The 17,765-nt window shown below is 48.1% G+C and overlaps 1 protein-coding gene across 2 annotated transcripts in view; it reads right to left on the bottom strand.

Moving 5' to 3' along the window:
• LOC137161102 (casein kinase II subunit alpha-like) overlaps window positions 1–17,765 on the bottom strand; it is a 37,082-nt gene that overhangs the window by 13,240 nt on the left and 6,077 nt on the right. For both annotated transcript variants that reach the window (XM_067560161.1, XM_067560160.1), the window contains 3 exons: window positions 4,883–5,018; window positions 1,777–1,888; window positions 689–790 (listed from right to left, as the gene is read on the bottom strand). In XM_067560161.1, the coding sequence (XP_067416262.1) occupies window positions 689–790; window positions 1,777–1,888; window positions 4,883–4,983 (315 nt within the window). In that variant the 5' untranslated portion in view covers window positions 4,984–5,018. The remainder of the gene's footprint in view (window positions 1–688; window positions 791–1,776; window positions 1,889–4,882; window positions 5,019–17,765) is intronic.

The following is a 17,765-nucleotide window of genomic DNA, read 5'->3' on the forward strand; positions in this document are numbered from 1 at the left end:
TCCAGAGCCAGTGCCCGAGCAGCCCTGTTCCTCCATCACTGCCGCCAATCCAGTTGCTTCCGCACTTGCTAAGTGTGGGAAGGTTTGGGGTGCAGCATCCTAAAGCCAGGGCTTGTTCATGCACAATGGTTTCTAAGGGGGCATATTCAGAATCAGCTTGTTACTGAACAGGAGATTAGTGGGCAAGGCAGATGGCACCACGGCAGACTAGCCTGCCAGAGGCTTCCTCTTTGCAGACCAGTGAGGCAAGAGAGCAGACAGTCCCAAGGGGAAAGGTTTCAGTCAATAGACGGTAACCTGGGGATACACCCACTAGACACACAACCTCCTTCACCGGGATGCTGGAGGGAGGCACACAGGCCCCACCCGTTACCCCATGTCTCCTGGATCAGCCAGAGGAATCACTGCAGCAGTGCAAGAGGCTTCCCATCCCACCCATGACTAGAGGGCTGAACATATGGCCCAGACAGCTCTCCCAGCCCGTGACTCCCCGTGTAGGAGGTGTGCCGCTGCCATAAGACCAAGAGACATGTTCCAGCTCAACCACAAGTCACTGGGCTTGATGTAGGAATCACTAGTGAAACCAAGGGCTGCGTCAGTCAGCGCAGACTAGGCCACCATGGCTCCTTCCCACCTTAAAATGCACGAGTTGGTTTTCACTCCTTCCCTTCCGGCCCACACTCCTTACCACAGGGTCTTTGACTATGTCTAGCAGGCTGATAATATTGGGGCCTCCTCGGAGATTCTCCAGGATCTTAATCTCACGCTTGATCTTCTTCTTTTTTACTGGCTGTGAAAGAGAAAATAAGAGTGTTACCTCCAGGTAGGCCTCACTGGACTCCTTTGCCACTGTGGCCTGAGCAGACAGCACAGAAACCCCACCCAGAAGAGATGGCTGTATGTTACACACAGAGATGAACACAGCACCCCATCTAAGTCACTGAAGTACTGATCGGTCTGTGCTCCTCCCCCCAGGGAAGGGAGCTGCTGTAACACACAGTGTGTGGTGTGGAGCCACTGGAACAATGAGCTGCAATGCATGGTGCCTGTGTTTCTCTTCTCGGCGGCAGGGAGCTACACATCTCTCAGCTTGTGGCTTTAATGCTGGACTTGTGGGACTGCTGTGACCTATTGAAAGGGCAACTGAGGAGCCTCAGCACTCACACCCCACAGGACTCAAACACCACACCCAGCACCACTGAGATGCAGCCAAATCAGGGCAGGAGAGAGGAAGTTTTGGCCAAGTAAATCATGGCCAACCCCTGCTCTTATAGTTTTAGATCGTAGCACAAACAGGGCCTTGACATCCAGACAGAGCAGGCAGTGCGTCTGGTCCAAAAGTCTTGGCTGTTTGTGTGTGTCCCGCAGCACCTCCAAGGGGGGGCAACCTCAGATGCTATGATAGTGAGTGCAGGGCACGTGGATGGTGGAGAAGAGGGGCAAAGAGGGCACATGTGGGGTTTTAATCTGAGGAGGAACACAGAATTTCTCTTCAGCCACCAGGGTATGTGTGCGCTGATCTTCCTGCCCCTCCCACGGACTCTTCATCACATCAGCTCTCTGATCTGCAGGTGGGGAGAGAGGAGGACAGGACAGACAACTCCAAGTCCTCCCCTCCTGTCTCATAACTACAGCCATCCTCAGCAAAGGAACCATCACCCAAATGTCAGAAGCACATACCTCAAAAGCATAGGGAAGGCGTGAACAGAGAGCACCAGGTGGGGAACAGGATGGGGTGCAAGGTCACCACCCCCGCCCCCCCCCAGACACACCCACCTTGAGGATTTTCACCACAACTTTCTCATTGTTGGTGATGTTGATGGCTTCAAAGACTTCACTGTATTTGCCACGGCCAAGTTTCCGCACAAGCTGGTAGTCATCTTGGTTGCTGTATAAGAAGAAGAGAAGATGAAGGAGAACGCAGGTCAGAACCAAACACTGGGTCATTTTTGGAGAGCAGTTCTCACAAAGACTGGTGGGGGCAAGAGAACGGGGAGCTATCCTGTAGCATACAGGGCTCCAGAAATGTACCCACAATCCTAGGCCAGGTGAAAAGCAGCTGTCATTGCAAAGGAATGCTACTATCTTGTGTACCCCCATGGCTCAAAAGAACTCGAAGGGCTTGAGGATTAGATACTAACAGAGAAAACTTCACTCACCACTGAAATACAACCATCTCTGGGATGGGCCACAACAGCTGCTTAACAGAGTGTAAGTGCACAAGTGTATGTGAAGATTATTGCGGTAGCAGTGCAGCTACCCAGATGGACTCCAGGCAGAACCCTGAGGGTAAACACGGCCATGCTAAAGAAAAGGGTTTTGGCAATTCAAAAACTTCCCTGTGAGGAGCAGATGGAGTCAAAACTCCTTGGCTTTACTGCCAGCTCCACCACTGGCTACTGTGTAGCCCTGAGCAATACTTCCCCTCTCTGTGCCTCAGTTTTGCCATCTAGAAAATGGACAGTAGTGGGTTGTGAGGATTAATTCATTCCAAACTCCAGTATCTACCAATAGAAGGCTCTAGAGGAGAGCAAAGGTTTATATAATACTTGAAATGCAATGTTGCCCTCCTCTGGGCAGGGACCTGTCCATTTCTATTTGTGTATAAAGGGTCATGCACTATAAAAATAATCTTAACACGTGGGAATCAGGAAAGAATAGGATAAATACCACCCCGAGAACCTGCATACAAGTTAAATCATCAGGGCCTAATTAAATTCACCTAAGAGGACTAAAGGAACTAGCAAACGTGTTGGTAATTATTTCTGAAAAGTCAGGAAGGAAAGGCATAAAGCCTGCAAAGATTTGATAAGGGTAAACAAGATGGGAAAGAAAGGGAACAACAGGCTAGAGAGTTTCACTTCATAACCTGCAATTTACCACAGTCCCTAAAAGGAGCCGATCTATCAACGGAGTAAAACAAGGGGAGTCTAGTGGGCAGCATGGACACAGGCTATTGCTTTCTCTAATGTAATTCCTAGCTCAGCACATGAAGGAAACCTGGCGGGCTGTGTGAGAGAGACAGCAGGGATCAATTCTTGTTCAATGGGAAACAAGCACAGGAAAAGTCAGGGTCAGTATTAGGAAAACAGTTAATTTTAAGAACACTCTGAGTGATGGAACAAACTGCCAAGGGAGGATGTAGAATTATCATTGCTGCAGAGACACAAGGCTTTGGATTATATTCCCCAGGGGGTGATAAGAAACTGGACAAGGAACCTTTCATCGCCAGGTCAGTGGTACCATTTCAGGCTGTTCAGTGGCCTGTATATGAAATGAGCTGGGGGGGTGGGAGGGATAATATCTCAGCCCCGTTCCCAATGGACAGAACAGACCCAACACAGCAGTTAGCACTGATCGTTGTCAGTCCCAACACAGCAGTTAGCCTGGCTACTAGCTCACATGAAGTTTTAAGTTAAAAGCTAAAGTTTATTTTAGATTTTACTATAGTCACTGACACTCGAAAAGCAGCTTGCTTCCCCAACGGTGAGAATTCCCACACTCCAAATCAGCCGCCGTACAAGACTGTAAAAGACTCTCTCCTCGCTAGGGTCATTTTTCAAGTTTCCCGCCACCAGCTCCACTAATGTTAGAAGCACTGGGAACCCGACTGCAGGTGCTGGCCACCCAGAGCATTTTCAGCATGGTGTCATTTAGATCTGTTCTAAGCAGAGTTACGTGACATGGTGCTACCAACAAGGGAGGCTCTTGGATGCCTATAGCTAACACTCAGTTCAGCTCCACCGGTGTTAGCAATGAAGGGGAAATATCCAAAGCGCAGACAGAGCTGAGGAGACTAGCTCAGAGCAATAGGGGCGCCTAAATGTGTTTGGAAAATTCCTTTTTATATCTAGATTTTAATCTTTTTATAAATTATAAAAACCTACCAAGCCCAGAGCCCTCTGTAACTTCCCCTATAGACTATGCTATGCAAATCCAAACCACAGAATTAGGCACATAGGCCAATGTTTTAAAGAATAGGTTCTTAAAGCTGGGCACTGAAATGAAAACAGCCTAATTTTTAGAGGTGCTGAGGGAATGGTAGGTGCTCAGCACCTCAGAAAGGCAGGCCACTAATTTCCAGTGTTCTATCCACTGGGCAGTGTGACCTCGTAGAGCAGGGGTGGGGAACGTCCAGCCCGTGGGCCGTATACAGCCCGCGTAATGATTTGGTCCGGCCCGCAGCGGGCTGTATAAGGCCCGTGAAATCATTTGTTCTGGACCTGGCGGCGGGGGGGATTTCGGCGGCGGTGCGGTTTCACGGCAGCGGCGGGGTTCCGTGGGGGGAGGGGGGCGGGGAGTGCCCGCCGCTGAAACCCTGCCGCCGAAAACCCACCGCCGTCTGTCCCTTTTCGGCGGCGGGCATTGCCCCCCACCCCCCACGGAACCCCGCCGCCGCCGCGAAATCGCACCACTGCCGAATTCTCCCCCGCCGCCAGGGCCACCATCAGGCCCTTGACATAAAAAAGGTTCCCCACCCCTGTCGTAGAGCATGTACTGGACCAGGACTCTGGAGACCTGGGTTTTTCACCCTGCTCTGCCACTGACCTGCTACTTGAGCAAGTCACAGCCCTTCTCTGTGCCTCAGTTTCCTCATTTGTACACTGAGGATAATGATAGAGATACAGGCTATCTCCTTTCTAAAGTGCTTTGAGATCCAGTGATGAAAAGTGCGAGGTAAGGGCTGGGAGTCATTATTTAGATGCTTAAATATATATTTAGAAGCCTAACTTTAGGCCCCTACATTTGAAAATATGGAGCATTGATATCATGTTGTTAGGCAACCTAGAAATACAACAAACCAGTTCGCAAGTAATCTGGTAAATAAGTCTTGAACCTATGGCACAGGAAGTCCCTGGGGTCTCCCTTTAACCCGTCATACCCCCATTCCACGACGTGTGACTCGTAGTCCCAGTACTCGCGGGGTCTCTGAGTGTTCACATCCGCATAGACCCTTGCTCGACTTGGCACTGGGCCCGACATGCTTCCACAGACAGACGATCAGCACCCCAATCACCCTAAAAAATATAAATATAAATCAATTGGAATGAGAATCAAACTCACCAGCAAAAGGAAAAAGGAGGATAAGTATTCAGACTGCTGAGCAAACGTGAATGGGAAGGGATCTATGGAAAAAAGGACATGGGGAGAGCACATAGAGGGCCTGAGGAAAGGAAACAGGACTGGGAGTGGCTTGTATTTCCAGGACAGAAGCTAGATGCATTCCTCGCTGCCTGTGACACTGTGACCCATTTCTACCCCGCACAGGGAAGAAACAGCCTCTCACCCCTCGGAAACGTCACCCATTCAGGTCAGCAGCACTGCAATGTGTGTGCAGGAGAATGAAGGAAGCCCACACTCCAGCTGGCCTGATTCCAGCCTCATCTGGGAGACAAGACCTCGGGTTTGCAGAGCTGAGAGCCCTCTGAGCTATGGCAGCACGCACACTCTCCTCCCTTCGCTCCCTCCTCCCTGTCCCCACCACACACACTGTCCGCCCAGGGGGCCAATTACACTAACAGCACAAACCTCCCTCCACTACTCTCCAGTTTCAAGAGCTCCACAGCAATTAAAAATATGCGCCACCAAATCCTCACTGAACCAGTTAGCTGCCGTCTGAAAGCTGCGTCCCCAAAGGAGAGAAAGCCATAACATGGAAGAGCCCAGAAAACACTGTCAGTACCAAGCCAGGATACAAACCACAAGCCAAGGCAAAACTCAGATCTGTCTCAAGACTGGAGGGTATACATCAGGGGCAGCTCCAAAACTGCCCAACCCAGGGCACCGAAACATCCACCCAGTGGGTCACAGCCATCCATCCTGTCTACCAGGAGCAGCCTGAAGAGACAAACCCCATGTCATGCTCCATTATGGCCACAGCAGCACAGACAACATGTGCTGGCTAAGCAATTTTCATCTCTCTTCACTCTGCTTAGCTTGACTGATCCTCCACCAAGGACCCAACCTTCCTGCTCATCTGGTAACTGGTCCCTTCTCCAGGCAGGAAGAAAGGCAAGAATGGTCTCAGTGCAGGTCACCATACCCCTTCCTCAGGGTGAGCAATTCCTTGAATCTCCCACAGGCCTGCTGGCCAGGTCACATCTGGTTTAAATGCAGCCTCTGTACACTGCATGTGTGTGCTGACAATCCATAACAAGCAGGAACAATTAAGATGTCCATTAGCACAAGACTCAGGAACATGAGGTTTCAGTACAAAAGCAGTAACCATTAGGACCCTGAAAGGGGCAGAACCATAACTCTAGGCAATGAGTAGGGACGGCAGGCTGCTACTGAAGGTCACATTATTTCAGATCTCACAAATGGACTGAGAGTCACAAGAATCTACTAGGATGGGGTACCCAAACTTCGCTACTCTAGGGACTACACTGGCAACTTGCTAGGAGCCCAAAGGCCCCACTGAAATTGCATAAAATGGAAACATTTGCAGTCACCATTATCTATAAACAGGGATACAGGGACCATGGAAACGACAGTTCCCAGCATGTAATGTTTTCTTCTTGCTCCAAAAGCAGCTCCTCAAATCAAGAGCAAACGCTGCATGATGAGACCTGTAGTCTCATCCAGCCAAGCCTCTGCACTGAAGACGAAGACAATAACAAGTCACGCTATAAGCCACATTAGGCCGCTTGTGGTCCATGGAGCCTCTCCTGAGGGCAGCTTGTACATACACACCTGGAGAAGGGCTCAGAGAGACACTGGAGAAACAATTTCCACTACGGACTGTGTGCTTAGCATTGCAGATCAGGGAACACGGACAGGCTACAGAAACTACATACACACTCACTGAAGGAGGACAAGGCAGGGCATCTGGATGGCCTGCACCACCTCTGAGATACAAATGATGTATCTGTCAGTCCTTGAAATTCACATTTCCTTATGCTGAATCCAACTGCTCTTTGTAGGCTTCCTACAACTGTCCTGATCTCCCAGCCCGACAGGAAACCAGCAAAAACTTCACAACCAACATAGATTACGTTTTAGAAAAAGATATTCTTTAACACACACACACACACACACACACACACACACACAATCCTGGGCTTTGTTCCTCTAGGTACATCTCGGCGGCGTCTGTCCACCCAAAGGTGACAGAAAGCACATAAACACAAACACACAGCATTTAGACAATGGTTTTTCATTTTCAGTATCCTAGACAAACACTAAGTAAACTTCACAAGCCTCATGAGAGGTAGGTATTACACCCTGTTTTGAGGGGGAAACAGGCACACAAAGGTAAAGCAACTTGTCCATGCTGTCAGAGTAAGACAGGAACAGGGCTGGGATTACTAGAATCAGAGTTTCTGGCTCTCCATGATATGCTTAGACCACTAGATCATGCTGCTTCTCATCTTTACAAAGAGCTAATTAAGGAGATTCAACGACTCAAAATCAGAGATGGAAAAATCTTATTAGTTCCCATCTGTAACTACTCAGGAAAAAGATATTTTTGAGGGGAGAGCAAACAAAACGTTAGGCTATACGAAGAATCAGATGGGAAATACTGAGACCATCATGCCATTCAATACATCAGTGGGGCATGCTCATCTGGGATATGGCGTTCAGTTCCGTTCATCACATCTCAGAAAGGACACAGGGTCTCAGAGCCCTCCACTGAGATCAGGCTTAACACGGCTTTTGGCTTATCCAAGTTTAACTTAAAACCTCTGGCAGCAGCTTGTTTGCTAACCAAGCTCTCTGACAGTGGAATTCGCTCCCAATTTCAGCCCTAGTGTGTTGGGGAATTTTAAATTAAAACAACAAACATATGTGGGCTATGGCATCTGGTCTTTCTTAAAATGTTGGTGTTCTTAATATTTTTGTTAGTGTCCTCCAACACCCCTCCCTCACCACGGAAATGTACAGCGTTTTATCTGAAAAGTGCCAAGGAAGGAGCCCACGCCTCCACTGACCACCGATTCAAAAAACATCTGGTGGAGTCTAGCTGAAGTACCAGCATCTTTAACCACCCTTGACCTTCCTCTCTGGAAGGGGCCCTCACTCCCAGCACAGTGACACCCTTCTCCTCTCCCACTACTTCATGGCCTAATCATCAACAGTTCCTAGAAACATGGCACTCTGCTTCCAGTCCCACAGGCTCCCGCACCACAGCCACAATCAGGAATTTATGATGCATATTCATTTTCCAAGGTAAGAGATATCAGACCCAGAAGGGTCAAGCCAGAGGGAGGAAAAACCCCTACTCCAAGGATAGCCAAAATCTGGCCCAGGGCTGCCCTCCTCTTTAACAAAGATGTGGCCTGTGGAAAGCAGAGGTTCCAGCATGCAATCCTCCATCGGGATTCCAGTGTCCTGCCCTTGTCCTGCACTGGTCTCCATGGGTTACCGTTCCATATGAAAGATAAGGGCAGTTGCAACCAGCTCTATTTTATACAAATCCCATGCGGCCCTTGGACTCCTCTAGTAATTAACAAACCACCTGAGCTACCCAAAGTTTGGACACCACCCCATGTCTTATTCACATGCATTCAGCAGCATCCAGCCGGAGTCTCCCTCTGCAGTAATCACCTCCCTCGGGACTGCTACCCAGAGATCAGGACGGAGAGAACACTCGTGGCCCTTTCAAATCCAACTCCACTTGTGCAGACAAGCATTAGCAGGACCACTTGTGCGAGCGAGTGTGTCAGCATTAATCCATGTCTGGCTGAACCAGGCCTCAGGACTACACTGCGAGGCAGAACCGCCCCGCTGGCCCTATCACCACATTACCCATCTGCCTCCAACTGGCGTCTCCCTACCTTGGGGAGGAAGCACCTTGATGCCCAGTCTGACCCACTGCCATTCTGTGCAGAGACCAACATACCACCGGCCTCAGCCTCTGACAAGCGAGTGGCACTGCATGCAACTGGGCATTAACTGCTAAAACACGGGTCTCTATTTCCATGCAAGTTCTGTACTGAACTCCTTCAGCATTACACCAGCACAGCCTCCATGCTTAATGGAGGAGTTTGCCCAGAGGATGGGAGCAAAAGGATGCAGTGATGTCTCTGGTCCCCTCACTTTCCATATGCAAAGTGACCACTCCAGCCTCCTTCAAATCCTACTCTAGAGGAAATCCTTGCTGATCTCCATCACAGGACTGCATCTGCATCTGAACCACTGTTCTCCAGATCTTTTGGTGCCAGTTATACTGCAAACTCTTCAGGGCCAGGACCTCACCTCCTGAGTTTTGTAAAGTGCACTGTGCCTTTATGGCACTATATAAATATGCAACAACCACAACTGTTTGAGACAATAAACAGGGTGATAATGCACAAAAAGACCATCGGGGGCACAGATGGAGAGCGTGAGTGCTTCCTGTGCCAATCTTCAGCCCCAGGCAGGTAACTGAAGTGATTCTAGCAGCATGATGGTTTAAAGGGAGGGCAGAGTGGGTGCAATCAGAAATCAAGAGGGGCTGCAATGCACCTCAGTGCCCTACCCTGCTCCATTACCCAAGAAAGCTGGAAGCTGCTTATTAACTGCTCCACATGCAACTTCAAAGCCTGGACTTTGAATAGAAATAAAGCAGCTTGCTTAGTTCAAAGGAAAGCAGCTGAGACACAATGATGAAAAGCCTGCCCTCAGCACATGCTTATCTCTGCCTCCCTGTTCAGCCAGCACTGCACTAGCAAGCCCTATGCATGCAGCAGAGCTTTGCCAGCCAGACCTTCCCAAGCCCTTGTTAGGATGAATCCAGAAGCAGGAAGTGGGGAAGTATTTGCTAAGAGATGAGAAAGGAGCATTTTCCAGCAAGTGCCTGCTGCCTCAGGGTGCTCTTCCCAGAGCATAGCTCTCTGCAACCACCTCCTAATGAACTGCATGAGACTAGATGGGACCCAGTGGGGCGTCCCCCTAGCTCCAACTTCAAAGCCCAAAGACCCACATGAGCAAACTCAATTCAGCAGCCTATGGCAGGGTAGCACTACCTTCTCTGAGGAATTAGGCTGCAGCACCAGAATGCTGCCTGGCCAAGGAGGACCCTATTGCAACTGAGGGTTGCACTGAATTTGAGAGAACTCAAACAGGTTACACCTGTTCTCACCTTTGATGTACTCCATGAACATCACTGCTCCCAGCACACAATGTAGCCTGCCTACCCAGATCAAGACAAGATATTTAACGCTGGGACCCGTAGTCACGAGGAAGCAGTGGTCTGCCCTATTACCCTCAGGTTCGGTGTCTGCTGGGTGGGCATGTCACTGGAACCAAGAGTCAAACTTGGGGGGGTCCAAAGGCCATGGCTCTCTTCAGTGACCCCAAAAGCAAGACTGAACTCAGCTGGAAGTGACTCAGCACAGTTCTGAATCTCTGCAGCCTTGTAGGCATCCATTCTTTAAAGAGACATCTACACAGCTGTGTTGGCACTGGAGCCCCAAATCCTGCCTGGAATTATTTCCTTTCTGGCACAAGATTTGCTTGAGCATCTCCCCAGGCAGGAAGAAGAAGGTGTCCCCAGCCGCTTCTAAGAAATTCTGTTACAATTCCTTCCCACACTGTAGGATCCAGGGATTAGGGAAGCACATGCGCTCTTCATGCTCCTCATTCCCATGTCTCCATTCATTCATGATGCTGAGAGGGGGATTTCAGATAAGCCCCTGAGGTAGGAGATGGAAGAGACCTCTCTATCTTTGGGTTCTTCACTGCCAGCCATCACTGTAGGATTCCAGCACTTCCAGGTAAAATCAACAGCAATAGGAAAGTCCCTAGTGGCTTCCATGGAGTGTCTGGCGCTTCTCTTTTTGAGGTAAGCGCTCTGCTTGAGGTATACTTTTGTTTTGGTTGGTTGATTTGTTTGAAACAGGTTTTATCTGGGGGGATGTTTGGGTAGGTGGGCCTGTCAACATGCTGAGTCATTCTTATGGTGGAAAGGCTTTTGTGAAGAGGAAGGTTTTGCAGTGTATCACAGAGACAGTCTCTGGGTTCCCCTAATCTGCTCTGGTAGTTCACTGCACAGCCAGAGTCCCGTGACAGAACACTTTGTCCCCAGTGCTCACGTGCTTCACGAGTCTTAGTCAGGGACCAGGACCCCACTGTGCCAGATATAAAATATACAACCAGAACAAAAAGATTGCTCCTACCCCAAAGATCTTACAATAGACGTGTAAGACAAGAGACAATAGATGGCTGCAGACAGACCAGTGAGGCAGTACAAGGAAACAATACTGATCACAGCATGGCAGGTAGTGGTTTCAGCACACTGGAGCTTTCCATGGTCAAGTTTTTTGTAGGCTTCACAGCAAAGGAAAATTTTAAAGAGGGATTTGAAGGGGCCAAATGAGGTGGGTTTTCAGATGTTTAAGGGAGTTCCTCCCACATATGAGGGTCAACATGGCAGACAACACAAAAGCGCTTGTTTGAAAATGTAACAAGTGGACAACAAAGGCTGGAACCATTGGCAGAGCAGAGGTGGGGGTCAACATCTCGACAGCGTAGAAGAGATGGTAGGTAGCGTAGGGACAGGCTTCAACGTGAAGACAAATAGTTTGCGTTTGAGGTCAGGGAGCGAGAGGGAGGATGCATAGAAGACCTCTTAGGGTCCCTTCCAACCCTAATATTCTATTATTCTATGATTCTAAAGAGGGGAGTGACAATCAAAGTGATGAGCTCGGGGAAATGATTCTGCAGCAGTTTTTTAAATGGATATAAGTGGTGCAAGACTGCATTTGTCAAGGGCAGACAGAAGGACATTGAAGTAGTTGAGATGCAAGATTCTGAAGGCCTGGACAAGAGTTCAAAAGAAGGTGGGAACAGAATCTCAGCTAGTTATTCAAAGTGTTCCCGCCCCTTCCATCCAGCATCACTTCAGTCTTGCCCAAGTTCAGTTTGAGCCAGCTTCTCTTCATCCAAGAGCAGATCTCTTATAGGCATTCTGACTCCTTAGTAACAGCGGTGATTGCATGAGTGGTGAAGGAGATATATAGTTGAGTTTCATATGCACATTGTTGGCAACTGAGCTCATGGTCTACCGCCTCCCCCCCCAGCAGGTGAAGGCTTTCTCAGAAGAGAAGCAGTAACCTATCCCCACTTTACCCATGCTCAGGCTCCCACCACAGGGAGACCATACTGGATCAGTATTAGGCTATCCTTCTGCAAGAACAGGCCACAGTCCACCAGAGATTCCAAAAGTTTGCAGACAAATGGCCACATAAACACTGAAATATTTAAAAACAACGAGAGTTCTGTGGCACTTTAAAGACTAACAAATTTAATTTTTGTAGGCATAGGCTTTCGTGAGACTCAGCTCACTTCGTCAGATGCAGAGGTAGAATGATACAGTAAATAGGAAACATAGATATACAAGTGCATAGAGAACAATGGGGGAGGTGGATGAAAGCCAGGTACTTGAGGGCTAATGACAGTCATTGAGTAGGTGAGAACGGGTGACCAAAGCCAGGAATGGCTCTCTCATTACAAGAGGTAATTGCTTGACTTTAGCAAAGCTTTTGATACTGTCTCTCACAGTATTCTTATCAGCAAGTAAAAGAAGTATGGGTTGGATGAATGGACTATAAAATGGATAGAGAACTGGCTAGAGCATAGGGCTCAACGAGTAGTGATCAATGGCTCCATGTCTAGCTGGCAACCGGTCACAAGCGGAGTTCCCCAGGGGTCGGTCCTGGGGCCGGTTTTGTTCAACATCTTTATTAATGATCTGGAGGATGGGGTAGATTGCACCCTCAGCAAGTTTGCGGATGACACTAAGTTGGGAGGAGTGGTAGATACCCTGCAAGGTAGAGATAGGATACAGAGTGACCTAAACAAACTGGAGGATTGGGCCAAAAGAAATCTAATGAGGTTCAACAAAAAAAAGTGCAGAGTCCTCCACTTAGGAAGGAAGAATCCCATGCACAGCTATAGACTGGGGACCGACGAGCTGGGCAGCAGTTCTGCAGAAAAGGACCTGGGGGTAACAGTGGATAAAAGCTGGATATGAGTCAGCAGTGTGCCCTGGTTGTCAAGAAGGCTAATAGCATATTGGGCTGCATTAGGAGGGGCATTGCCAGCGGGTCACGGGAAGTGATTATTCCCCTCTATTCGGCATTGGTGAGGCCGCATTTAGAATATTGTGTCCAGTTTTGGGCCCCCCACTAGAAAAAGGATGTGGACAAGTTGGAGAGAGTCCAGAGGAGGGCAACAAAAATGATTAGGAGGCTGGAGCACAGGACTTATGAGGAGAGGCTGAGGGAACTGGGCTTGTTTAGTCTGCAAAAGAGAAGAATGAGGGGGGATTTGATAGCAGCCTTTAACTACCCGAAAGGGGGTTCCAGGGAGGATGGGGCTAGGCTGTTCTCGGTGGTGGCAGATGACAGAACGAGGAGCAACGGTCTCAAGTTGCAGGGTGGGAGGTCTAGGTTGGACATTAGGAAACAGTTTTTCCCTAGGCGGGTGGTGAAGCACTGGAATGGGTTACCTAGGGAGGTGGTGGAATCTCCATCCTTAGAGGTTTTTAAGCTGAGGCTTGACAAAGTCCTGGCTGGGATGATTTAGCTGAGGTTAGTCCTGCTCTGAGCAGGGGGTTGGACTAGATACCTCCTGAGGTCCTTTCCAACTCTAATATTCTATGATTCTATGATTGTTTTTGCTGTATACAGACTAACACGGCTACCCCTCTGGAACTGAAATATTTGCATGACGGGAGCCTGCTTGAGACATCAGAGGCAAGGAACCCCACCTTGAGAAGCCATCACCATTCAATGAATCCGTTCAGGAACCTTTTGCTTCTTAGTCCTGGCAGCACATTGCTGCACCACAGATTCTGTCCCTCATCTATGTGCCTAAGACAATGCATTTAATACATGACAACACTGTGATGCTCTGCTCAGGGCCACAAATACCCCATGATCATCCCACATTAGAGAATAATCAAGGGAAGCACCCACAGGAGTAGCCATTCACCCTCAGGAAGGGAAGATTAGGGTGCAGACTACCAGCCTGAAAGCACTTCAACTTTACATCCAAATTTAACCAAACACGACAATCCACATAGATTCACTAGGTGCATTTTGCCTAAATGTGGAATCCCCAACCAGAGCTATGGGCCTAAGGAGAGATATCGCCCTCCCTAAAGATGCTGAATACTCTGGCTTTATGATTCTCCCATGTCCATGTGAAAACGAGGAGATGGTCCATATGCAGCAAGGGAAAATGCTACATACGCAGCCATCTGAGATTACACAAGAAGGGAGGTTCACATGTAAATCAACAGCACACATTTGTTCTTCAGAACTCTTACTGGAGGTGCAAGTGTTAAAGTTCAACTCGAGAGCTTAAGGAGCAAGATAAGATTTAACCCATGTAAAAGGCAAGGTAGTTCCTTTAAGTCTTATTCACTGCAAAATAGCATGTCAGATTGACACCTGTGATGTGTTCACTTAAAGGACCCTACCACAGCCAGGTGAGGAGACACTGTAAAGGCTGAAATGGGAATATTTACTCTCAGCTTCTGACATTTGTGCAATAAAAATCTCAAAATGTGGCAGTAACATTTTTTTCTGCCAATACAATAAATCCCATTTGTAACTGAATTATTTAGGGTGGCATGGAGGCAGACATAGGAGAAATGTAATGGAATTAAGGGAAATGAAGGCTGAATATCAGAAACACTCTCCTGACCCTGAGACATATCACTGCAGCAGAATTATCTCCCAAGGGAAGGGGTGGAAGCCCTAGACTGAACAAAGCACTGGAGAATAGATTACATAGACCAGTCCTTCCCTGGCCCAGAGGAATATGACTACACGGGACCCAATAGGTCTTTTCCCTATCTGATTTCTACGAGTACAATGAATTCTGCTGGGACCATCCGCTAAAGTCAGAAAAACAAAGGGAAACGAAGGTATATTTATATTCATTCCTATGCTAGGAGAGTAGTACTAAGAGAACTTTGGTTGGACTTTGCTGGACAGCATGCATATTCCAGTTTAAGGCTCAGGGCCAGAAGGTGTTTGGTCTAGAAACTTCACAAGAATGCTACCTTGTATGACAACAGAGCAGACCAGCTTCCTGTGTAAGCCAGAGGCTCTCTTCAGAGCTGGCCACTCGGAGGAAGGGCTGGATGGGCAAGCTCTGTCATGGCCATTTCTTATCCCCACTCCATGGGAGGAGGGTATAATTAAGGATAAGATTCTGTCACAGAGGTCACGGATTCTGTGACTTTCCAGGACCTGCGAGACTACTTCCGGAGCAGATCTGGATCAGCTGTCAGTCCCGGGGATGCTGGAGCATCTGACTGGCGGCCAACCCTGGGGATACCAGAGCAGCGGTCCCCGGGCCCACCAGAAGGTTGTAGTTGGGTCAGCCCCTTTGGGGCTGGAACAGCTGCAATCAGCCCCTGCCACAGGAGCAGCTGGGCTGGAGCAGCTGGAAGTTGCAGGATCACTCTGAATCTTTGTCCCCCCTCCTCCCCCCAGGGTATTTTTAGTGAAAGACAGGCAAAGCTAAAACTCCCATTTTACAAATAGGAAACCGAGGCACAGAAAAACTAAGCAACTTGCTCAAGCTCACAGAAGTCTGGAAATTGAACCCAGGTCTCCAGAGTTCCAGACTAGCTGCCCTGACATTTAAAATGAAACTCAGGTCCACGGAAACCAGCAAGTACTGCGCCTTATGTAAGAGTGTAGCTGGATCTTCCTAGTTACATGATAAGATTCTTAGTTCAAGCACTCTGCCTCCATATAACAGGGAAGACAAATTACAAGATGTGGGGCAGGGATTGCCTATTGATCTTTTGCCAGGAGACTGAGCCCATCAGGTGACAGGAGGGAAGCACCATTATGTGCAAGAGGCAAGATTCATACGCTGAGCAGTACAGTACAGCAGCTCAACTCACTGAGAGATTCAGCCGTACACTGTGGAGGCATCAGCCACTTCCATTCAAACTATAAGAGGAAGGAGAAATTTAGGAGAACCTCAGTGAGACAGTGGGACTGAAGTTCTAAAGTTGGCCTTGCGTGAGCTTAGCAAATAGATAGCTCAGTGGTACAAGATGGCCAAGAAAGCTGGAGCTGTATATTTCACTGAGGATCCATGCTCTGTCAGACCCAGAGTAGTCTATCCCCCACCAGGAACTCATGCAGGATTGCTCCCTACAGTTTAATTAATCAATGTCTTCCCCCAGGTCAATATTTCCAATCCCAAGACCTCTGCAGGATCTCCCATACTGCTGATCAGAGGGAACAGGTTTCAAAGTGTGAAAAGCCCAGGGGTAACAGACAGTGACCACCCTGGTTACATATGAACCAACCCTCCAGGGCTCCTTTCTCTGAACTTTGAGAACCGCATCTCTCAGGACTACTGCTACGAGGAGCCTGTCAGAGTCTCACATGTTTGTTTTCTCTCCTTCAAGCAGCAGCTCACGCTTAGCAAGATGTGGAATGCCCTGGGAAAAGGAGATGCAACATACAGAGATTGATACCTGCATCTGGTGAGCACAAATGCAGTTGTAAACTTCAACTTCTCCACCTTGAAAGCCAACAAAGGGTGATGATGTCTCGGTGACCTAGTATTAATCACCAGCCGCAGTTCTCTTACTGTAACCCTGGAATCTTTCTGGGCCCCACCACAAGGGCCACAGAAGATCCAACCACTGTCTTTAGTTTCTGGGATTGCTGGGCAGCTCTTGTCACTCGAAATGCTGTGAACCTGATACATTTTTTCTCCCCTACCAGCTGCCTCTCAGCGGGTCAGTTCTCCACAATTTCCAGCTGAGAGATGCCAAAACAAAAGGTGAGAGCATTACTGGAACTATTCTGGACTGTGAATCATTTTATTAAGCCAGAATGCTTCCAGTCAGCTCCAGAACCTCACCCCCCTCAAACCATAGAGCTACCAACCTACTTCTCAGAGACAGTCACTTGCGTCTGAAACAGCCTCTCAGAACACCAAGAACCAAACAATAGACACAGGCCTAACAATAATACCTTTCCTCTCTGAACTCAGCCCATTAGCTGAACTGAAAATCCTGAAATCACTGCAAAAAAACCCAAACCATGAACTGCTACTGTAATCCATGCTCTTGGCTAGTGAAAGAGAATTAAGACTAAGGTTCTTAACAATGAAGTTTTTTCAATTTTGAAAAGTAGCCCTGGATAGGTTAAGTCACCAAGAAAAATATTCTCTGATGCCATGTTTTTTTTTTAATTTCAGCTCCACCAACAGAGACTCAGGCTTAAATTTCAAATAATTGCAATTTAAACGTTTTACTATTCCTACCTTTGAAAGTTGCCTCTTGCATGAGCTAATGTCAAAACCCTGCTACAGTTCACACATTGTGGTATAATCCGATTTTGGTGAGAAGACAGAGGAACACAAGAACATCAGACAATCCGTCATATACCAGTATTTCAAAAGGTAGATATCTGTAAGTATTCTAATCTCAAAAGGTACTTAATTGATTCAAGATTTTCAGAAACCTGTCACGGGGGCAATGAGGCTTAGCCATATGTGTTTGAAAGCTTGAGGAATTCTATGGTTTTTGTGGAGGGAGATTACAAGGGAGATCAAAACAGCCTTATAAAGGGGCAGTGTCCTGATTCTGCACTGTGATGCCCACAGCCCAGCACCTCCTACACCATGCTGGGGCATTGAGGGCCAGTACTCAAAGAGAAAAGTGTTACCTACTGCAATACCTGCACCATTTCCTATAGCACAACACCTGCACACCACCACCATGCTGGGCATTGTAGTCCATGATCTAACAAATTCATCAGTTACTTCCCCAGATAAAAGTGATCGTGAAAAGATTA

The sequence above is a fragment of the Emydura macquarii genome, unplaced genomic scaffold (assembly GCF_026122565.2).
Source record: "Emydura macquarii macquarii isolate MOO-44397 ecotype Brisbane River unplaced genomic scaffold, CSIRO-AGI_Emac_v2 contig_2246, whole genome shotgun sequence".
NCBI classification, from domain to species: Eukaryota; Metazoa; Chordata; order Testudines; family Chelidae; genus Emydura; species Emydura macquarii.